Below are 24777 nucleotides of genomic sequence, written 5' to 3'. Positions count from 1 at the left end.
AATCACCAGACACTTAAGAAAAAAATCCCAAAACCCAAAAGCAAACATGATTACAGAGACTTTTCTAAATATATGAACATATGTGTACACATATACATATATTTTTAGGGTATCTGCCTGTAGATTTTCAGCATCTAAATATGGCAGCACTGCAATGCCATCCTTCATCTTGATCTTGCTAATCTTTTTGTGTGCTTCATATCTTTTTCAGGCTGCAAATGTGTATTTGTATTACACTTTGCTGCTAGATTATCCAGCACACAATTTAAAAGATGGCCTGATGCAACTGTCAGGATTGTGCACTAACTCTCTGCACCCTTAAGCACCCGCATCAGCACAGAGTATTTCAGTCCCACACTTCTAAGTCCACACTGCAGAACCTACCCTGCCTATACCATCCTGAAGAGTCACCATAGTAAAAGCAACATTTTTTCCTTCTGACAGGTCAGCGTGGCTTGCTCTCAGCAGGTAACCAGCGGTAAAAAAGCAGAGTTTCCGTTCAAGCAGACACACAGAGATGGAAGTACTCCTCTCCTGGAGCTGGCATCTGACCTATGTGCCACATCAAGTACATACTGTTTAGCAAGACCTAACGGGCTTCTTCACATTGCTGCCATTCAGGACAGGAACTCTTCTGGTACAAGGGACCACTGTCATTTGCCTCCTGCAGAAGCACACCTTGACACGTTGGTGAGGGGAATGGGGAAGAGAGGAAGGGCTTCTTTGTAATCAATGGACACCAAATGGAAACACATGGTTCAAGACGTCCTACCTTTCGATATGCAGAACACTGTCACAAAAAGCCAAGGAAATACCCAGCATGGTTTGGTGCCATCACGTGCTACATGAGGTTCCGAAGCTCTGCAGCTTGCTTCTCCTAAAGCAAGCACAACTTTTGGAAGATGACAGTTCCAATCCATTTAGACTTTGAGACTGTAGCATGACAACCCACAGCACTGCTTTTTTCCACATGTACTTTGTTCTTGTAGAAGGCAAATAAGAAATAAGAACTTTGGTGCTGTTAATTTTCACCTTCAATAACAGCCATGAGGAACACTACCTCACAGGAAGGTGAAACCTTGAGCTTTTCACAGTACAATGGAGTTTCCATACATTCTAAAGATCTTTATCTGACAGCAATAGTGAGATAGCTCTGCCTAATACACAGCTCATCTACCTGGTCACGCTGTACAGGTAGAATAACATTATCTGACCACTTCCTCCAGTTTTTAATGAATCTGTCCCTACTGCAGGGTACCAGTCTCCTTCTTGAACTCCTGCTTTCAGATTAGAAATTACCCTTTTTAGTGCCTTATGTCAAAGCAAATAGCATCTTTTGTATTTGCATAGTCCCAAATACAATTTACCTGAATGTAGGTACAGATTAAATGATGCTGGGAAGGTTAAGTAGACCAATCACCTGCTTGATCTTAGCATGGTTGTTAGTATTCTGCAGAGAATACCGGCCTAACGGCAGATCCTGCCCTAATCCAACATTTGTGAAATTGCGGGTAGAGGGATCTACATAGTGAGGGGACCATGACAGGGACACTCAGTTCAAACAGTCAGTCCAGCTCACTACACAGGAAACACACCAAAGACGACTCCGAGTGTAAACTTCTAAATACTTTGTAACCCCTTAGCTAAGAGCTGATGGATCAGACACCTGTCAGGATGTGCCACCTTGTCACAGGCAGCAACAGGGAACTGAAGAAGAATCAGATTCCCTGGACCTGTAGAACCCCCTCACAGTACTACTGCAAGGTAGCACAGGACATGTATGACTCTGTACATTCCTGACCAGAAACAGCCTGAGCTCGTGCACAGAGAATTCACATGGCTCTAGAACAGAACACACACTGAGACTCATTTGGAGCAAATCTCACCTTCCAATCCAGAGTTTGTTTTAGCCTTTCCAACTGCAGGAAACAAACAAACAAACAACTCCTCATCTATTCTGCAGTCCTGAAATTCTTTAGTTTTTGTTGGGTATGTAAGCCCCAAAATCTAGTATTTCATAAAAAGAAATCAAATATTGCATATTTTCTTTTTTAGAACCTCAGTTCATGCTGTCGCCTTTTACAAGTTTTTGGTGGCGGCGATACTGGTAAGTGGGTAAGGGAGGAGAATTTACAAACTTGAGATGCAGTTCATTTGCTTTCCACTTATTTTGTATACAGTGCTTACGAGAGTTACAGGACCACCAATGCTGGGGAAACCTCTGAAAGTGTGTCTTCATTGAAAGTAGGTTAGGTGCTTCCTTCAACCCCACATACATAACGTCTGTCATCTAAGCTGAATGGTACCTTAAATCAGCACTGATTGGCCTTGCTGTGGGCATAACAAAGACAGAAGGTGACACTTTCACTCAGATGGGTGATGATTTTACAACAGAGGCAAACTAAATGATGCAAGTGCTAATGTCCTTCAAAAGATTCCTACCATTTCTTCTGCAAAACCAGGACAAAAAGAATTCTCACACAATTTATTAGAAATTACAGAGCCTCTTACCCTACCACAAAGATTCACCTGCTATGTCCTCATAAATCCATGGACAAGAAGGCAGCATCAGGAGAAACATGTTTTGCAAACAAAGTAAAGCCAAAGAAGGCGTTTGGTCCCAGCTGTCAGTTAAATGAACTTACACTGACAAGGCACAAACTCTCTGCAATGGTTGTGAGAAGGCTAACGATGACATTGGTAAATGACTAAGTTATGCTTAGAATTAATGACTGGAGGGATATTTGTGTTTCTGATTACCAGGAAAATATAAAGCGAGAACGGAAAGTGTTACTTCTTCTTTTACCTGCTATTAAAGGATGGTCCCTCCTCACCCATCCCGCTAGAAAGCTGCCTTTTTGCTTTGATCACCTCATCTTTCACGTAAACTTCTTTTTTAATAAAAAAAAAGCATGTAAAATGGATGAACATTTTAGGGAGGAGAAGCATTAAGAACAAAAATCTTCCTTATGATCTGTACTGAATTTCTATGTTAAAACAGGCCATAGAATTTCATCACCTTATTCTAGCTTCAAACCCAAGCTTTCTGGCTGGCTAAAGCACCAGGTGCTTCCTAAGAAAGCACCATGGCCTTATGTGAGGATTTTGTGCAACAGAGAGTCTACTACATCCCTTGATAAGCTGTTCCTATTTAACAGTATCATTAGAAAACTGCTTATTTCTAGTTCGAACTGATCTAGCTTCAGCTTTCAGCCACGAGAATCCCCTTAATCTAGCTGACAAAGAACCATCTAACTGTCAGATACCTTCGCCCTGTCTAAGTACTTACAGACTTATCAGGTAGCCTCTACCGTCTGTTGATAAACTAAATAGATTGAGCTTCTTAAATCTTCCATTCTAAAGCTGATTATCCAGACCTCAAATTAATGTAGATTTTTTCTGAACTCCTTCCAGTTTTTCCAACACCTGATATGCACATCAGAACGGAGATACAGTATTTCAGTAAAGCTGTATAAAAGGTAGCAGTATTCACCTCCCTCCTACTCTCCCAGTCATACACTTTCAGCCATCCTCAAGACTGCTTTGCACAGGGAGTAATACTTCGATTAATCCACCCTCTAAGGTAATTCTTCCATCCCTACTTATATTCTAGATAGAAGTTCTTCCTAACACAGCAAATCCAGAATGGACCATGAACAAATTTACTTCCATTTGTTACAAAGAAAAATACATGTATTTTTTTAACCCAAATTGCATAAGCTCAATGTATGATGGAATCTATGAATGCAGCATCTGTATTTTACAAAAAAAAACTGCAGAGAAAAAGATTACGCTGCAATCATGCAATAGTTACCCAATTTAAAGGTATCTCTTTAAACTACTATTTCACACAATAAACTCACCACTCCCAGCCTATTTTGCACTATGGCATTGTGATGCTCACTTGTATATTCACCTCTTCAGGTGCTGGGTGGCCACAGCAGATTTTATTTTCAGCAAAATCCAGTAGGCACAACGAAAGATTGCTTCAGGCTAGAGGCAGTGTTCTACCAGACAAAAGGCAGAGCTGCAGGCTAGTCATGGAGGATTTGCTAATGTTATAAATCTACCCATGTAGTGAAAATTAATTGCCAGTTATAATCTTCAATTATTACTGTATCACCAGCTAGTTTCCCTTCATATCTTGGATGAAAAAAGCAGTCAAGTAAAATCATGAAGTATCTAGGATGACCATTTCCACAAACAAAAACAAAAAGCAAACTGCCAACAAAAAAAAAAAAATCAAAGTAGAGATTATAAAATCATACTCTTACCATACGCAGTACTCATCCATGGTCCCCACTGGCAGAGCAGGTGCAGAAAAGATAATGATGCTAGTAAAGTTTGCACAGGAAAGGAGCAAGCAATCTAGCTTTTGGAGCAGTCTTTGATCACTGCTTAATTTTAATGAGCAAAATTTGGTGCCAATGGGAGCATCATGTTTTGGAAACCAGTAAACAGAGTGCTAGTCAGTAAAGCCTGCCATAACTTCTTATGGGGAAAGGCGACGTGCTTTGGTTGTTTTGCCCCCCCCCCCTTTTTTTTGTGTGTAAATAAATACATTCTATGTACCTGTATTCTCTTTGTAATCTAGAAAGGAAGTATTGTTCCCTTCCTTTCCAAATCATTATGCAATAGCATATTTCAGTGAGGACTGGATGACACCCTCTGAGTACACAGTAGGCTTTCAGCATTCTTTCATTTAATTCCAGTGCAGGTAGGATTAGGCTTTCAGCAGCAGACATATTTGCATTCAAAGATGCCTCTGGCCCCTTTCAGTGACAAATGGATTAATTTCTGCACACAGATGGCAGAACACTTTGGGCCTTTTTCCAATGAAAGGTGATCTATAAACATTATCAGTAGTCAACTTGTTTATTCTCGTGATTTCTTCCCATTCACTCACTCCGTCTGCCTGTCCTCAAACCGACAGGTAGGCTGTAGGCATGAATCACATTTCATACCCTTCTTCTGGATGTCCTGATTATTACTCAAAGAAGCTTTAATACATGACTTTGAAAACAGGGAAAGTCTCTCTCTCAACCTCATTGTATTAAAATGAACAAGATTTTAAAAGCATTTGTTCTGTGTCTTGTTTTCATAGCACTCTATGCTTGCACATGGTACGTCAGAAATCTGCCATGAAAAGGCAACATTCATGGGGTTCCCCTGAAATAAATTCAAACTTCAGAGGAGTTCGGACACAACAGACTCACTCTAAGGTTGAAAGTCCATAACAAGAGTCAAAGCTGCTTAGAATTTTGCATGTAATTTATCCTCTGACCCTGTAATACACAAACAAATAGGCATAAAAGAACAAATACAGAAGGAGTGCGAAAGAATGACAAATATTGCATACACGATGTGTTAGTTTCTCTTCACTTTTTGCCTAGTATCAAAACTAGGGCACCATTCAAGAGAACAGATTAAGTTGAAGCCTAATAAAAAAGGGAATGTTTAAGTATTTGGAGAACAGAGGGCATGTTTAGGGAACAGAGTTAAGGAAGATTAAAATTTATCTTTCAATATTTATGTTATTTTTGCAGTTTGGCAATTACAATTAGTTTCGCTTTCCAGGTCCAAGACAGAAAGACAATATTAACAAAACAGGGAGAGTTTATTTTTACAAATAAACTGCTTTCACTAGAAATCTGTTTTGTAAGCTACTTTCCTGTGCGCTACACTATCAGCTCTGATGCCTCCTTCCTCCACACTAACTAATTATTCTTTATCTCCTTCAAACTCCTCCTTAAAATAGCTGCCTGCACGAAATTTTTCAGCATTCATAGACTGATTTTTCTCTTCACAACATACACTGCTTATGGCTCTGTCTGAAGCGCATTGTAAGCTCTCTGAAACATAGACCATAACTTACTGGTTTTTAGAGGTACTACTTTTATACATGTTACATCATTTGAAGACATTACACATCTCTTTAGAACTTTTCCAAATATATACTTAACAAAAAGGAATTAAAAAAAAAAAAAGAAAAAAAACCAAAACAACAAAACCCAGAAGAACTCACATTTAGGATAAACTCTTACCTTCCAGGAAAGCGATAAAGGTTTACAATAGCTTTGTTATGTCAAAGAGCTTGGAAAACAAACAGAATAGTGACAGGTATCTTGAAAAGCTGGAAACAATACTGAATGCTGCAAAATAAAACTTGTAGCATTCCCTCCTTCTGTTCTGATGAACAAGAAACCCAAAAATACATAAAGCTGCATTACCTCTTTCAAAATCTAAATACCTACAAGGCTTGGTAATGTTCACACCCAGCGTGTTGTGAGTTATGAGAGTAGCTGCAGAAAACTCACACCAAGCACAGAATGTACAAAGACGCTATTAAAAGCACTATACACACAGCTCACCATAATTTCAAGAGCTGAAACGTTTTTTTCTCCCATTCCTCCTCATATTTTTTCCATTGCCATGCATTCAGTTTCTTAGTATATTTGCCCAAGGTTTTCCAAGTCTTTTAAAAAGCCAGAAGTAAAACAAAAGCATGAATACAGATTAGAACCACAAACCTTTACGACAGTACACAAAAAACCCTGAGAGACCTTGAAGAGAAAATCTGAAGACTTTTCTTCTTTTCTTTTTTTCTCAGTACCTCTGCAAGATGACATGTATAAGTTGTTGGGATGACTGAACATTGATAACATACAGGCACTGGCAAAATGCTGGTTGGGAAAGGCAGGCAAGGTAACGGATAAAACTTTCCAAGTCAAAGGATCAGCTCAGTCCTCCATGTGTGAGTGAACAACTCCTTCCCGCAGCACTCCCTTCTTCCTCTTTCTTTAGACAGATGTTTAGATCTACTAGTGGGATGTGAAAACCTGAGATTAGCTTCTTAAACACTGAGGAGCCTGAATCATAAATGACAACCACTCCATATTATAACACCTCAAAAATCATTAAGTCCTGCTTTCTCAGAAGAAAAGCGCTGCATCATAAAGCATGCCTGCCTGTAAAATGTAGACAGCAACGAGCTTGCTTTGCCCTGCATGACAAGCAAAAGCCATACAGCCACGTTCACTGCAGCACCGTGCCCAAGTTCTGGTGATACACCCTGCGCAGTACATTAGCCGGGGCCCAGTCCGTGATAATGCAATCCCATGGCCTTGCCTCAGCTCTGGAAGCAGGAAGCACAAGTCAGTATCAGTATGCGAAAGATCACATCGACATACTATCCACTTACGATGCACTGCAAAGCACAGAACTACTGAGCTAGAAACCAGCAAGCAAGCCACCTTCATGTCCAACACAAGATGTGATAGATACGACTAGTCACCAAAGCACAGAAACATTCTGCTACCATAGCCATGGTCTACACACTCTTCTCTCTCCTTGAAGAAAAGGCAGTATTTTCTGGATTTCTCCAAAACGCAGCTCTTCAAGGCTTTGTACTTTCTCAAAGGCATGTTATGTATTCAAGCATGGGGTTGTCAGCACAAACTGCCAGCAGTCTTCTCTCCAGTCATCTCTAAAAGAACCTTTCATCCAAGAACCTGACTCAAAGGCTGACCTGGCATATAGTGAATGGCATCAATTTACTCTCTCAGCACTGCTCATTATTCCCATCCCATTATTTCTGATACTCAGGGCTCCACCCACTTTCACACTGACACAGAATTTTTTTGCCCTTTTTGTTTCCACCCTCGATGGTTTTTGTTTCTCTTTCCCACGACTAGGTCCACCTCCACCATCCTGAACCCGTGCTCATCTTAGATATGCATTTCCTTTGCTTTATTCTTGCCTGTCCTAGAATTTGCAGTAGAAAAGGAAACCAGTCTGGAAATGAGGTTATTGCACATTTTCTCTCTCTCCTGCTGCTTACTAAGCTGTGCCATTCCTCTAGTTGAGCTGAACTCACACCTGCAATTTCAGCCTTTTTTCCTCCTACTTTTGACTCACTCCTCAAACCTTTTCTCTTGTAACCATTTCTTTCTCCACAATAGAACGCAAATATTTATTCCAAGACAAAGCCATAAAACATAATAATCATTTCACATTCTCCCTTCCCACTCTCCTTCTCTTCCTTACAGCTCTCCCTTCTTCCTCATACCATAGATATAAAACACATCTGTCCCACTCTCCACTTGCCTCACATCTCCTTTCTCCTCTTGCTCTGATGGAGCAGTAGGACAGCCAATCAGTCTTTACTGTGTTTGGAAATCTACTTCTGACCCCTTGCTTCTCTAACTACACTACTTCAGTCTAAGCTCATTATAAACTGCTTGATAACAAATTACACTTTCAATTTGTCTCCAACTTTAGCCTGAACTCCCTTCAGCTGTCCCTTGCACTACACTGAAACCATTTTCACTGAAATGTCCAAGAACATTTTACTATTGCAACATAAAAATGTTAATCATTTCCATCATCCACAACCCTTGTGTGTTCTTCATAAAAACTAAATGCATGTCTCCTTTTGAAGCATTCATTCTCCTTTTCCGAATTCCATGACTCTACCCTCTCCTGCTACCTTTCCTTCCTGTACCAACCCCTTCACAGGTCACTGGGAGGCTCCTTATTCCTCCTTTGTCTTCTAGTAGGTCTCCATTGAGTTACATCTTTTGCCTCTTCCCTTATGTCTGGGAATTTCATCCACAAACTCAGCTCCTGAGGAGACAGGTCTCAAACAGAGTAGATTTACGTCTAAACAAAAAATCTCACTCTATCTTTCTGACACCTCTTGTCACTGAGTAGCTGTCAGCTTCAGCTCAGTACAGCTAGAAGAGAACTTAGATCTCACCTCTCCCACCCTCTTTTCTCCACCTCCTCTCTTGATCACTGTGGACCGATTATCACCTTGCCCATCATTCAGATACGCAATACTATGTTGTCTTTGACAATGACATCTCTCTCAATTCATTCACTCAGGCTACATCTATATCTAAATGATTCTTCTTGCCTTGCATCCTCGGGACAAAGTCTTCTCTGAGCACCTGCAGAGCTAAAGCTTTGTCCGGGCCTTCAGCTCACATTGGTTACTAAATTTTCTTCTTTTCTGTCTTGACAAACATTATCCTGCTTGTTCACACTGTTCCAAAAGTTCTTTCTTCTATATTGTCATACTGATCTACCATTCTTCTCCCTGCATCCTTCTACGCACAATCCTCCATCCCAGCCTCAAACACCAGGAACGACTCATCTTTGCTTTCCAGCCTCCTCCGTCTTACCTACACCATACTGTCCACATCCTACTTGCTGACACACCATTTGCTCTCACTTCCACTTGGTATCCATTTACTAAGCTTTTAACAACCAGTCTGTATTTTCATTCAGGCCAATTTCCACACCTGAGTAAGGATACCTCCCAAGCTCTTGCAAAACTACTTCACTGCCCTCCAAACATCACCTTAAAGCTTTCCTTGCCAGAGTTCTAAGAAAGCCACTTTAGTTTAGGCTAAAGCCTACCCCTATCATGTTGAGCAACTAAGTGCTTTTGTTTGTCAATATTAAAACTCCCGCTTTGTCATATATTAAAAAAGTTAGTTCTCTGCAGCACAATGATTTCACAACGCACATGCACACACCCTTCCTCCCTGCGCTAGTACCCAGCACAGTCGCGTATAGTGTTTGGTGGGGCTGCTAGGCATTAGGATCATGCAAGTAGTAATACTGCCTCCCTAATCGTGGTAGTAACAGATGAGTTACTTATATTCATCCATATCATTGTTCTCTGACTGTCTCCATTATCAGTCCCAAACAAACAAGGTCTTGGCTCTGTCAGTGGCTGGCGTGGTGGCATGGGTCCAACAAATTTTTCAGATTTAAATAATCAGTAGCATCCTGTCTCGATGAGACATAACTAAGAGCAGCTTAAAAAATAACTGGATATGCCAACTACCACCTGATTATCTAATCTGGACCACCACAAGTGGCCAGTCTAAAGGCCACCTGAGGACAGAATACCAATCAGAGATTCAAAGATGAACACGTGATTATTTACACTTCTATAAATCTCTGCTTCCATTTCTGCCCATTTCAGCTCAGAACAACAACAAGCTGAAGTCACCTTATTGTGCCACTGGAGAGGTCCAGTCCCATCCTGTTTTGTCTTGCTAGAGAAGACACTTTTGATCCAACAAACTTGTCAACAACTATTACTTATATGACGTCAGCAGCGTTCAATCCAAATCCAACTTCAAATTCCCAGTCTCTGCCCGCCCCCTATTTCTAGCCCCCTGCAGTAGGAAAAGGAAGAGGAAGAATGACTGGACAGAAAACATCAAGCTCTGTGTTAGAAAAAAATTATAAACAGAACAAACAAAGAAAAGAGCACAATCACACACAGAGAATCAAACCCTACGAACTCCTGTTCTTCGCCAGTCATTCTTACATCTTGATGTTACTTCATCAGTCACCCTTCTGTCTCTTTTGCTGAACACCTGCTCCAAGGGAACGGAAAGGGAAGCAAGCCCAAACCCCCTGTGTACTGCGCACAGCTCTGTCACAATACAACGGCTTCCGTTTCACAGATGATTCAGGAGGGGCCTGGGGATTAAGTGAAACTGCCCTAGATGTACATTGGTACCAGCAGTTGTGCAGAACCTAGAACTTTCGTCTTCAAGTTCTCTGCTACTTCTGGCTGATGCTCTTTCTGATTTGGGAAAACTCTGCTTCTTTTTGCCAAACACTACACTTTTTATAAATACATGCACATAGAAACCAAAAAGCAGGTAGACAAAATAATTCTAAATTTGAATTGCTGTCAAGAATACAGATAAATAGGAAGTGTGTTGTGTTTAAGGCCTGTATTATTAATACGACTTAGTAAAATATGAAATGGAATTGCTGAATAATAAACACGACATTTCAGAAGTAAGGAAGACAGCTCTATTTCTACTGAGTACAAGACCAAGAGCAACCAGAAAGCCCACTTCTCCAGCAACATCAGTGGCTTTCAAGCATAATTTTTAACAAGCCATACAAGTTATGACAAAAGCCCTCCCTTAAAATCATCAATGTTCATGCATAGAAAAGGACACGAAAAAGACAAAGAGATAAATGACGCACGCAATAGTTGGTTTTCCTCTGCCTCACATCGGTCTTAAGTAACTGTGCTGGATTCCATCTCCAATTCAAGTCAGCTTAGACAGCTGCACAGCATTACAATAAAAAAATGGGATCATTTTACCCACATAGCACTTATCTTTCTCATCCAGCAAGAGAACCATCAAAGACTTCTTGCTATAGACTTGCTGAGAGATCTCTGTCAAAGACCCTTACTGCGTCATGACAGCATTCGCCACAGGTTTTTTGGCATATACATCATCCAAAGACACCAGCTTCACCTGGCATCCTGTACCATTAACTCCTGAATCAGCTTTTTCAAGGACAAGCTGAAGAACTTCTGCACCAAGCTGTACTTGGAAGACAGAAAGATCTAGTAACTTAATCCATGCCTATATAAACTGAAAATCTTTCTTGCTAGTTATTCCAAAATTACTCTTAATAACAAGTTGTCATGGCACTCATACAACCTTATGGCGGAGTTAACTCTTTAAGAAATACTCATACTGATACACTATTTTTACTGAAGGTGATCTTTCCTAGTGATGCATGCAGCATTATAAATCTAAACTTTCACTGGGACTACCACAAACTTATGCTTTCTGCCTACAGGACTCCTGTGATCCACACCTTAACCAAAATGCAATCTGCTTCCATCTCATACACCTCAGCCTTGGTTAAGAGGCTAACATTTTTTGCCCCAAAGCTAAAACAGAACCTGATAATGACCTAATTTTTAATTAACTAAAACAAAAGGCCCATTTCAAGGAAATTATTCAATTTCACAGTCAAAATGGTTCAACTCTTGTGTAGTCTTTTTTTTTTTATACGTGGAAACCTGCATTTCATCTATAAACTATTAACCACATACAGAGGCAGACCAACATGAAAACACACATGTGTTTTTATATCCCAATTGAAATTGGATATAAGAAGCTACTTCACTTTCTGTGGTGACAACAGGGCTTGGGGTACACTCTAGCAAACACATCATTTCCCTCTTTCTCAAGTCCAGTTATAAATGACAACAAGTAGAAGCAATGTCAGACACAGATCTGTAGTGACAGTGCTGTCAGTCGACAGAAAAATCACACATGGTTTCTCCACCAGCGATCAAAAGAGGTACCTTAAACTACAGGAGATCTAACATCTTCAGAATAACTGTTGCACAAATATTGGGTGAAATATCACCTGAACTCGATAGAGTTATGTGCCACCTAACAAAACCAGAATTTTTAAAGAAGTCATTCACAGAACAACAGTTTTAGATACATATTCAAAATCCTGATTCAAAACACAGAATGTCTGATCAGAGAGCCTCACCATTACTCCACTCTTTTTATCCAGTGTGTGGGTTGATGAACTGAAGGACAGGTTTCAGAAAATAACTATGTAGCTATGAGGATAAACCACAATTCTGACTAAATTTCTGGGCACTATCATACATAACGTTTCATTCTTCCTCTGTCACCATTCCTTGAGATGCATTAAATGAGGTGACAGCCACAACCAGGAGCCACGCCACCCCCCTGCAGAAGCTGTCCATGGGGAAAAAAAAATAAAATATTGGAGTCGGATATTAAATACTGAACTGATCGGGCATTTAAACACAGGAATGCACCTCAGAATTCAGTCCCACTGTCCTTTCTCATCCTAAAGAAAACTGCCATGGGGACCTTTACTCACTATTTTTATTCCCAGCATAAAGATAAGAACGGTTAAGAAAAAGTTTCTCTTGATAGCAGCCACAGTTTTGCACCCTGCCAATTCTCAGTTCTTTCACTCATCAAGCTCCACCTGAATATTACATCTGTTTAAGAACCAGTATCTCTGGAAGACCTTATTAGCTTACAGGGAGGAGAAAGAAAATTATACAACATTCACCCCACTGTAACCCCACTTTTGCCCACTGCAAAACCAAAACCAACCCAAATCCCAAATCACCAGCTAAGGTGGTCTAAATTCAATAACCTCACCACTTTCCTTTGGGGTATATGTTTAAAACTTTGTTATAATTTCCTTTCCCTCAGCCCTTTCCAACGTTCTCTACCACCACAAAAAAGGTGAAAGACAAAGGTGTCTAAGAATAAAACATTTTTATTTTTCTTAAGTTTTTGTCTGATATGTTTTTAAAGGAGACAAACAGCAGCATCAGCAAACCACTAGTAAACAAACAAACAAAAAAAATTAGAAAAAAAGATCAACTACAATCCCTACGCTTACAGTAACCAGCTGGTTTTGTCCTCTCTTCTTTCACAATCTCCTCATAAATAATTTTAGTTCTCTTCCTTTTGCTTTTCACAAAGTAGAATGCTGCATGCTACATCCTTTTTTTTCCCCGCCCAACCTTAACTCCTTATTTTTCCATGAATGATAAAATCACCAAGATATTTTTCTGAGGAATAAAAAAATACTGAAAGTAAAACTAATCAGTATCCCTTTAATTTTGTTCTGATGTTGCCAAAGGATTTACCAAAAACCTTTCCATCAGATATTTATGTGGGAAGTCGAAATAGGAAAAACACATTGTAAACAACTATCCAGTAGATTTAAAACTCCAGTTTGCACGCGTAATCATCAAGCAAAATGGTCAAGTTTGGGGCTGCTCAATAATGACAGAAAATCCCTAATTTTAACACAACATCAGAAAAACGGAATAGAATTTTTTACATAACATCCTTACGTTAAACAATAATGAGTCAGTATGGTTAGTGAAAAGATTATCAAAGACAAAACACACACATCATCAGATTGAAACCTCAATAATACAAATCCACTGAACTGAGAAACTGAAGTTGACTATGACACCAAGTACCCAGATACAGATCTAAATCCCATAGGTCATATTTAACCCCGCTGTAGTTCACGCAGATACACAGTGTATCTTTTGCTCCTTTACGGCTTGTGCCTACCTAGAAATACTCAACAGCACCTAATGCTTGCACATTAACTAACCTGATCATTAACAAGAGTTCTGTATGTAAAACCAAAAATCACGTTCTTTTATTATTTCCTTAAATACTGTATAAAGTAAAACATATGCCTCCTAAATTAATCTAAAATCAGTTACAGGTTATGACTGATAATAAAAGATCACTGTATGTCTCTCAGGCATCAAGTTACCATGATTTTTTACAGGACACATCGTCAAATAAATATAGACTCCTATGCTATCTACAAAACAATCTTCAATTCTTCATTCAACTTTTAAAAATTCAATATAAATTCTAAATGCTGCTCCAATTCCGATAACCCCTCTCTCAGCTAAGCCGGCTGGTTGGTAGTGATTTGTCAGATAAGTTACACAATACTGTTTCTGTTTCCTGATTAGATAAGCAGATAAGTGTTGGGGTTTTTTTTCTGGCACAAACACTTATGCATAAAATTTTTCATTTTCTGTGAACACTTGCAACTTCGCAATCTCCTTTCCACAAATCTACGTGCCAGTAAAAGTCAACCATGGACATACTGCATTTGCTAAAAGAAAACATAAAGTAAGTATCAGCATGCAAAAAGCAATTCCGTCTACAAAACTGAACAAACGTTCAGGAAATTTCTCTCCCTCTGTGCTGCCTACATACACACTGTAGAATAAAGGAAAGCAGTGAGCAATATTTCTATATCTCTACTTCTGCCCTAAAGGTGGGGCACAGGGGGCACGTGGCCCCAGTACACCTCTTGCATGACAGAAATGAGCAGCATAGCCAGACTGCGACCCCTTTGCCCAAGGATGTGCTGAGAAGTTACCAGCCACTTCAGCAGGCGGAGATTTGGCAGCGTTTCTCCCCACTACCGCTGGGGAATGCTGCCTCCCAGATCCCTGCCTGGGTCAACAGGAGGAGGAAGAGCAGCCGATCACTCTAGACACATACCGTACACAACCAGAAATGAGGCAGCGACGCAGGGATGAAGCTAGCTGGAAGCACTTTTTGACATCTGACATAATTTTTTTCTACAAAAACAAAGTGAGACACCTTGCATTGGTCTGTAGAAGACCACCACCTTCCCCCCGCCATGTTCTCCACACACAGTTTCACTAGTCTAAAAAGGCTCCTTGCTTAACTGCTTACAAGGGAACGGCCACGTAAATCTGGTCATCTTGCCCAAAGCTGACAAAACGCAGACAAATATTACAAGAAGCAAATTCAGTGAGATCAGATTTTTACACTATCTTTATCGAACAGGAGAGTAATTTTTGATACTTAAAGCCCTGTCCATCTGTCACTCCCCAACTACCTTATACAAGTAAAGTCTGATTTTTCTAAGACACTGCTTACAATCTCCTGGCACCACAAATGCCATAAGAAGGCCTACTCAAATAGATAAGATTGCAAAGAAAAACGAGTTGGGTTTGGTATTAAGACCTGCCACGACCACAAAGCCTGCTATGAACAAAGCAGACACAAAAAGTCAACATGTCACACGACAGATGTGTGCAAGATCAGAATGAGCACACAAGCATTGCTGCCAAGTACATGAGCAATGTTTTCTGCAGACCAATCTAACTCTTCAAATTTTTCCCCACCTTTTATTAATAAAGATAGTGAGACTCACGGAAGATTTACAGTGGGTGTTCAGACACACAGATGGGTGCAGTGGAGCACCTGTATTAACAGACTGCTTAAGTGATACAGTAGAAATATTTCAACACATAGTAATTTATTCAAACTTCGTGAAAGTTCTAAGTGATCCAAAGCAATAAAACTCCTAAAGCTTTTTATTTCTTAAATATAACAGTTCAGTTTTGGTTTTTTAAACTGTATTACAATGTAAGCACCATGAAAGCTAATAAATGCCTCACACCTATCACTATCATAATGTCAGCAATGACATTACGCTTTGTTTGGAAATTGTTTTTCTGGATGGCGAGTTTAAATGGAGCTCCTTTGACAGAGTCTCTAACACCTCCAAAACCAAACAATGGGAGACTAGAGCTGATCATCTAAACTGAATCATTCTAGGAAACAATTTGCATATTATGTATGACTAAGGAGTAGGGACGCGCTTCGATCTTCATGTTTCAAGTAAGCTTATAATAAGAAATTGCGTTCAAGGACTTCTAGGCGCAAAACATTTTATCTCAACAAATTAAGCTCCTTATGAAAGCCAAGCTCCAGTAGCAAGATTTTTGTTTGATTACTTCTGAATAGCACGTACGCTCAACATTACTGATAGTTGTACGAACTGTTTGAGCCTTGAACCTTTTACTTAGAAATATACTACATGAAAATCCCAGTTTTGCCTCTAACTTATTTTTGGGCTGGCAAAATAGAGAGGTTCAGGCATGTAAGAATCAAGACAGGAACACAATCAAGTCTGGCATCTCTATAAAGATCTTTCAAAAGAGAGGTTTCATGGTATCTTAAATAATTTCATTTAATGTGTACTCCATGCAATTTTATAGTTTATCAAACAAATCTACGTTACCGATTAAATTGTTCTTTTTTCAAGAGCTTGTTTAGAAAACATAAGATTCCTTTAAACTGCCAAGATGCTCAAAATTAAACGCATGTGTAACAATAACTATAATATAACAAGAAACTTAACATAATTTCAGAATATATATTATGACATTACAGGTAATAGCGGGATTTCTCTCAGCATCAGTAAGTCACACTGAAGTTTCACTATGATGGGATCATTCATTATGAACAGCTTCACAAGAAACACTTCTCATGACAGAAAGGTTGTATATGTATACTGCTTTCTTAATAGAACAGAAACAGACAGAAAGCGACATGAAAATACATCCCAAACCATTTCACTAGTTGTATCAGGTGTTACCCCAGCATGACGTTAACGACACACCTCACAAACAAAATGTGTAAATTTGATTTGCCACTCACCACTAAAGCTTCTCCTCTCGCAGCTGACAGAACTGTGTCAGGCATTGCATGTTAGCCAACACCATTAGCCTGGAATTTGCCCGTTCGTACTTATGGTACCAGAAAAACCTTATGGCCCAAATGAACTATTATATTTGGTTTTGCATGATACACATGGCTTAGCCTCACATAAGATAGTATTAAGACGTCGGCTGCTCACTGGACTGTAAGTCACACTCAGGAGTGAGAATGAAAGAATAAAATGCGACTTGAGCTAAAGCGAATGAACTCAAAGATGGTAACAGACCATTTCTCTCTGCGAGTGAAAATGTTTTTCACTACAGTCGCTAATGATAACATTCGAAGCTGACGCACAGGTCTGTATGCTTATCTTCACACAGAAGCAAGCAAAACGTTGCACCAAGTGACGGGGTCCTCGAAAAAAACCCAATATGGCCACTGACATGTAGTTGTCTTTTGACTTAAAACTGCCTTATCTTTTACCACATCTGCCAGTCGCACACATACACCTGTTATACTCGTACTCCAAAAGAAGTTGACAGAGCGACAGTCACCTGTGTGTATCCAACCCTGAAACATTCTTCACGGCAGAGAGATCCATATGCTATCAGACTCCCCTGTCAAGGCCAAACCACAGTCATCCACAGCCACCAAGAGACAGACAGGTAGAGAGGTGTACCAGCACTATCCACTTACCTTCTTTATTAAGCCTCATAACCTCCCTGCTTTTTCCACCCTCTTTTCCAGTCTCTTCTAGATCTACACCTGCAGAAGAGAAGCACAGTCAGGAAGCGCCGAGGGCCCAGAGGTGCGCATTTATTGTTTGGCGGGGGGAGGAGGAGAGGTGAGGAGGTGAGCAGTGTTTCTATTTGCAACAGCAAAAACACAATGGTCGGAGCATCTGCCAGGGAGCAGAACCGCCGGGCCCCCCGCGGCAGCACCCTCCGGCCCCCCCCCGCAGCATCCTCCGGCCCCTCCGCGCCGCGCATCCTCCCCCTCGCCCCCTTCCCCCACCGCGGCGCCGGCCCAGCGGCGGAGCCCGCGCCGCGGGGCAGCGGCACGGCACGGCACGGCGTGCGCCAGCGCCTCCCGCACACATGGCACCGGGGGCTCGGCGCGTCAGCTGAGCGCCCGGGGGGGCGGCACCTCCCGCCGCGCGGCGCGTCCCCGGGAACGGGAGCGGGAGGGGGGGGAGGGGGGCGGCCCGGCCGGGCCCCTGGCCCCTGGCCCCGCCGCCGTGCGTGCGCTCCGGGGGAGGGGAGCGGCGTGCCGAGCCGCGGGCCGGTCCCTGCCCTTACTGTGCGGGGGGGCGGCGCCGTGCGCGTGCGGGGGGGCGGCCTCCCGCACCCAGGCGGCCCAGGGCTGGCCCAGGAACGCCTCGGGACTGGGCACGGGCCGCTCCAGGGCCGCCATGGCGCCGCGCCTGCTCCTGCCTCCTTGTTGCTTTTCCCGTTTCCTTCGGCGGCGGCGGCGGCGAGCGAGCGAGCGAGACACGGGATTCGAGAACGCCGCACGTCATCCTCGGGACGTTCCGCCGCCCACACGGGGGTAGTGTCAGCCCCTGCTCCCTATCAGATCGGGCTCCCCGCCGCCCAGCGCGCATGCCCGCGCCCCCCGCGCCTGCGCGCCGCGCCCCGCGACGCCGCCGGCAGCCGGGCCTGCCGCCCGCCCCGAGGGGGGCGCCGGACCCGCGCCGCCTCCGCGCCGCGCCGCGCCGGCCGCGCGCTGCCCCTCCGCGCCCCCGCGCAGCGTCGCCGCCCGGCCCGGCCTGGCCCGGCCCGGCTCGGCTCGGCTAGGCTTGGCCCGGCCCGGCTCGGACCGGCCGCCGCCGCGCGGAGCGGAGCGGGCGGCCGAAGAGCCTCTCCGGGAAGGCAGTCGCTGGCGTTGCGCGCCCCGGGGTTGCGAGCCCCGCGTCTCGCAACGCCCCGCAGTAAGTCCCTGGGATGCGCTCTCGGTGATTGCGGCACGGCCCGGAAACGGCCCCGGAGTGCCATGTCGGGCCCCCCCTCCCCCCGACCTCCAGCTGCGCTCCCGTGGATCACCTATAACCGCCACCACAGCCATTTTGTTGTCCAGCTGCTCCCTCAGCTCTGCCTGAGCACAGGCTTCGTCTGTTCGCGAGTGTGTTTTCCCATGATTTGGTGTTTCAGGTTATGGTACACCAGCTCTGAACTCACAGGTCCCGCTCCTCTCAAATAATACCGAGGTTTTGAGCTCGCTATGCGTAACCTATGGGATGTCCATGGTTTTCATTTAGTTTTAGGACTGCGTCATTTTTGGTTTATGTCTCCACTGAGGTAAGAATAGGAAACGGCACTACTGTGAAAATTTTTGTACTCAATATACCTAATTTGGATAAGGAATTACAGCATGAGCCTATTGCTCCGGCTCACACCTATTAAACCAAACATGGACACCACAGGTGAAGGACCTGGTTCCATTTACACAGCTTCGCTGACTCCACCCTCAGCATCTTTCGTACCGCTGGACAGCCCCAGCAGAGTACTGATGACTGAAGTTTATGGTTCAACAGACACTTCTTGGAGTGGTGGTGTGGGCTTCACGTGGTCCTTTGCCTGTCCTACCTCTCTTCCCAGGCACGCGGTTAAGACCCTGGTCACCATTCACTTTTTGCTGGTTCAGACAGTTGTGGGACAATGCTGAAGCACAGCATGGAATTAATCTAGACTCAAGAAAAAAGAGTAGCATTTAGGGCCCGCTCAAGGGTTGGAGCAGTGGCCAGAGGGGCAGAACAGGAGTTGTGGAAGTCAGCACTGCTGCCTGCAGAAAGGTACATGATACTACAGTCTACAGTGGACTGGAGTGAATTTCTCAGAGTTTCATTAAGACTAGGCTCTTTGCAGTGCTAAAATGGGTGAACGCTTGGGACAAAGGACAATCACCCTTTTGGATTATATGCACTGCCAACAGATGCACTGTTAAATACAGACAGCATTCATACTCAACCTCTTGCAAAAAGTAGCTGGGATATACAAGCCCCGTTCTTAATACCCGGAGGCAAGCCTAAAAGCTTTCATACTGTATGGCCTGACCAGAGTGCCTCTGGTCATGTAACATTAGAGACAAGAAATTAACAGTAACACAATGAAAACAATCGAAGCAGAAAGCTTACCAAAGTATGCCTCAAAAGAGAACCAGTCAATCTCAGCAGGCTTATTAGCAACCAACGTGAAGCAGCTATAAGATGTGTGACCTTAAATACATTATACATAGAATTTCCAGAAGCAGGAAGGGTAGTCGTGGTATAATATAAGGCCCTGGCAAGACCTATTCTGGAATATTAAGTGCAGTTCTTGCCACCAGTTTAAATTAATCTTCCTACAAAAAAGTGTGGAAAGGGTTATCAGAATGATCAGAGGAATTAAAGAGTCTGTCATATGAGAAAAGCTTGACTTAATCTAGCAAAATTCAGCTAGGAATGGATATGATTGATGTTTTTAATTATAAGGAGACCTAATCATTAATGAGGAAGAAAAAGAATAGACGTAAACTGCTTATGTTGAGGTTGAAAACCTGCTCACTACATGTAAAACTCTTTGGTTGGGAATAGCAAGATGTAATTCCTTAGGAGGAATGATAAATGACATGAAGTTAATAGTCAACTGTGTTTGCCATTGTGCTCAAATTCACTGCAAGATAGTTGCGCAGAAGTCGTGACAGTGGCCAGGTAGTCTCAGAATTAAAGAAGTTGCACTGCACAGCTTATACCATAACAGTTCCGTGATTCCCCAAGCCACGTATCCCCAGGACACAAAAGAAAGGCATGTGAGCACCCAGGAAATCCCCATCAATTAAAATGGATGTAAGATTTCAGGGAAGTACGTATGGCCAAACATCGGACTACTATTAAACACTGCCACAGGATACAGAAGCAATAAAGCAATTCCTAACCACACAACTGAGAAAAAAGGGGAGGGGGAAACTATTTAATACAAGCTGCCACAAACCAAGCAAAAAAACTGAAGAAACTTTCCAACTTTAACACATGGCACTAATCTACGTGCTGCTTCCCATGACACACTGCAGAACTACAGTCTAGGCTCTAACAGAAACAGACCATGTGAAGGAAAATTAGCATAAAATCAAAGTTGCAAGATGTACCAATTCCTTCCTAAAAAGAAACAATCCAGTGACTTACAGTTTGAGAGAAAGGTTTCCAAAGCCCTCTCAAAGGAACTCATCCTCGTCCCTACCATATGTATTCAAGAACAACATTATCATTAAACAAATGGTTCCACAATCATCAGAGCAGATATGCCCGATTCTCCAATGATCAGCATTTTTTTGTTTGAAAAATGCAAGTTCTGCTTTGATTATGTCTATGCTCCCTCTATGATCTGCACCAAGGAATGAACCCGGTCTCTGAGCAAACTATAGATCATTTTGTCACCATTGGCTTGTAGGGTGCAAGTCCTGAAGCTGCAGAAAAGTAGCCTCCGTTCTGTGCCAGGACTCCTCCCCAAGAACACTACTTCACTCCAGATTGGAGCCAAATCAAACTAGTGCATGTAGCATGGGCAACTGTGCGTTGTGCTCTAAAGCCCTATAGTGAAATAGGAAGAGAGCCAATCTGGCATTATGGAAGTTTTCCCCATGGTTGGGAGTATATGTAGATCTCTCTGGTGAATGTGAACTCAGGATGCGGCTTTACCATAGCAAGGGCATTCAGATGGTTTCTTCTTCCCTTTTCCTGGCATCTGCTTTCACAAAATTTGTAGAGAGACAAATCTATTTAAGACTTTTACTTCTCTTTCAAATTTGTTTGTATTATTCAATGGATCCAAAAATTATGGATGGAGAGAAAAAAAGGGAGGGAAAGGCACAAACATGATCACAGAAGATTTCTTTCCATTGGAGATGAGTAAAAAAACTGCACGTGGAAGTGCAGATTAAATATCCTGTTTCTTTTCCACCTGCTCGCCAATACAAAAATTAAATTCTTCTATGACCTTGAACAAGTCACTCTGAAATAGAAAAATAATTAAGTCAATCAGGAAAGGTACTTCTTTCCCTCCCCAGTCCCTGTAGATCTTGTTTTATTTCAACTGCCAAGTAGAGGCTTCCTTTTACTATGTGGTTTTTCAGAACTTAGTATAATGCAGCCTTGATCTTGGTTGCAGCTTCTGAATACTACAATGATCCAATGCTAACATGGAATTGAAAAAGTAAACTATAAGCAAATTAAGGCCTTTAATTAATAAGCAGCAAAATATGGATGAAACCTTAACTCTAATCTTTGTAATCCGTATATCACTGGTCTTTTAATAAGATGATCTCCAAATGCAGGCTTTCAGCTAAGTAACCAGGAGATAAAAATCAGGTGTTCCTATATCTACTTACTAGATTTATAGTTAAAGACTTCATCTTTATAAAAGCACCAGAAAAGTTATTTAGAAGAGATCCAAAGCTGTGTATCAATCTTTGGCTTATATGGAGATCAATCCAACATTTTTATAATTTTCAGGATCTAAATGTTAAGACATAATGAACTGAAACAGCAGTTCTCACATGTGGCTGTCAGGAACATCATGTGTAGTCACCATGTACAAATAAATAATGACATGATTCCATTTCAGCTCCACTGTCATACACTGAGAAAATATCATGAGTTTGCTGAAGGTGCATCTGTAGTCACAACAACAACAACAACGATTTGCTTTAAATCACGTATACCTGGCAATACGTGCACCAGATGGCTTTAAACGGGCTACAAAAGTATTACAAAAAACAGCTGTATAAGACTTCAGTATCATAACAAGATTATAAACATATAATGTTCTTGTGACAAAGTCATTATAATTTAAGCAGTTGTCAAGAGATTCATTAGTACTTCTCAGGATCCTATTTTGCAATGGATTTACCACAATAGCGGTTTTATCTTATATAGCAGAAATTACTACATAGCAGACAGTTTTATGAACCCAGGTATCTACTTTGGTGGGAATGGAACAGTAAATTAATCACAAGACTTTCTTCAAGATAGTCAGTGATGGAGTTTGCATAAGAAAAGCGCCAGCAAACTAACTGGCTGTCAGTCGCAGAACTACAGAAACTTCAATACTCCTCCAGGATTTTGAGTAGTGTGAAACTAATTTATATGTTGACTTGTGTGCAAATGATTTTTTTATTGGATTTTTACACTTTTGCTAATTTTAACCTGTAGATTATCTAGCTGTAGTCTCTCTTTCCACAGTGGATAAATGAAGTTCCTATTTAATACTACAGCTGCACCTCAAGGGAAAAGATACCAGAGAAGTTTGTATTGGGAAGGTGCAAAACCCAGCAGATAGATAGTCCTGCCTTTCTCTGGTGAAACTGATCCTGAAACTTTGGGAGGGTTTTAATACAGTGTAGCATCCTAGTTTACTCTGTGATAATTAGAGTACCTAAATTCATTAAACAAAACAGATACTTAAAAAGTCCTACAGCTAGGTTTCTGCAAAAAGATGCATACAGGATGCCCATTAAAACAACTCAGCTCTTAGAAAGCCAAATGTAAAAGCCACTATGAGCCAGTCTCCCTAGAGCCACTCTGACCAGAAGTTCAGTCCGTGTACTATTTCTGATCTCTTCAAAATTTCAGTCACAAACATCATGTGAGCGCCATCATAGAAGACTTGAGCTAGAAAACTGTATTAGACTTATAGCAGGGAAATATATTTTAATGCCCTCTGAAATAACACAGGAAAAAAAAAAATCTAAATTTAACTTTTGGTTCCATCTTAACCAAAGAAGCCAGCACTTAAAAAAGAAACAGAAAAAAGGAGAACTGAAAACAAAATTCTAAGTGAGATACTCTAGTATTCCAACAAAAACATTTCTCAAACAAGTGTTGCAAATTACTTCACCCAAAGCAAACCAATGCTTGAAATACTACAGTAGCACTAATCAGATGAAATAGGAAATCTAAGGAGAGATATACTGCACAGGTTTATGAGCAGAAAATGCACAATAAGATAACGTATTACAATGAACTCTGCAAAGTTTAAAGAAAAAATGCTGCCAAAACCACGCTATGAACTAGAGGTGGAAATCAACAGTTGCTACACATTTCAAACCCAAAAGACTTACGCAAGCACTGTAAAAAAAAAAAATTTTGTGTCCTTCGGTTGCAGTGTCTAAAAGCTTGTTCTAAACAATTTTACTCAGGTATTGGTTATAGACTAAATGCATTAACATAGCACTGTACTGCAGCTAAATTATCCTGCTTTTCAAGAGGATAATTTATCTTATCTATTGTATTACCATAGCTGGAATGTTTCTGATACCAAAGCTAGTAATGGTAACTATCAATGTTTCATAGGACTGCTTTGTACAGTGCAGACATGCATCTTCACTGAACGTGAGGACTTAACAATTGCTTGTAGGAGGCAAAACTGTTTCATTTTTTTCTGCAACAGTTTCAGGTTTCAGCCAGGAGTCTCTAAGAGTTCAGTTTGGACTCATTTTCCAATAGTTTGTCTCCCTCAAGAAAGTTCCCCATGTCGTGACCTCCACCAAACACCTGAACATCCAGTCTCAGCACTGTGGTACAACTCATATGAAACACAGATCGCAAACTCACTTCTTAAAACACACTACCCAAGGTCCCTGGTCTGACACTTCATCAGGTGGCAAGAAACTGAGGATTAGACCAGGCCAGGGAAGTGCATTACTGCAGAAGACTGAGGGGTAGATTCTAGTATGGCTGTTTGGGAAGATGAGAGATGGAAATGACAGGTCAAAGAGTACACGACAGGCTAAAATTCAGTTTCCCTGTATTGACAGGTACTCAGGAAAGATGACAGGGGAATTGTTTTAGAACACTGTTAGTGCGTATTTTGTATTGCTCCTTAAAATTATTAAGCGTTATCTAGCACGGGTGCAGCAAATCACTTGTATTTTACTT

The 24777-nt window shown here is 41.7% G+C and overlaps 1 protein-coding gene across 3 annotated transcripts in view; it reads right to left on the bottom strand.

Moving 5' to 3' along the window:
* ATXN7L1 (ataxin 7 like 1) overlaps window positions 1–18387 on the bottom strand; it is a 117486-nt gene extending 99099 nt beyond the window's left edge. For 2 of the 3 annotated variants that reach the window (XM_086480686.1, XM_086480694.1), the window contains exons 1-2: window positions 18167–18296; window positions 17565–17633 (exon numbers count right to left, since the gene is read on the bottom strand). In XM_086480686.1, coding sequence (XP_086336812.1) covers window positions 17565–17633; window positions 18167–18281 — 184 coding nt within the window. In that variant the 5' untranslated portion in view covers window positions 18282–18296. Of the gene's footprint in view, window positions 1–17564; window positions 17634–18166 lie in introns of all 3 variants that reach the window. The other variant, XM_086480650.1, reaches the window with a different exon arrangement.
* Window positions 18388–24777: the final 6390 nt, after the last annotated feature.

Source organism: Leptosomus discolor, chromosome 1, assembly GCF_034619465.1.
Source record: "Leptosomus discolor isolate bLepDis1 chromosome 1, bLepDis1.hap2, whole genome shotgun sequence".
Classification (NCBI taxonomy): domain Eukaryota; kingdom Metazoa; phylum Chordata; class Aves; order Leptosomiformes; family Leptosomidae; genus Leptosomus; species Leptosomus discolor.
Note: the sequence above shows the minus strand (reverse complement) of the source record. Positions and strands in the feature narration are given on the sequence as shown.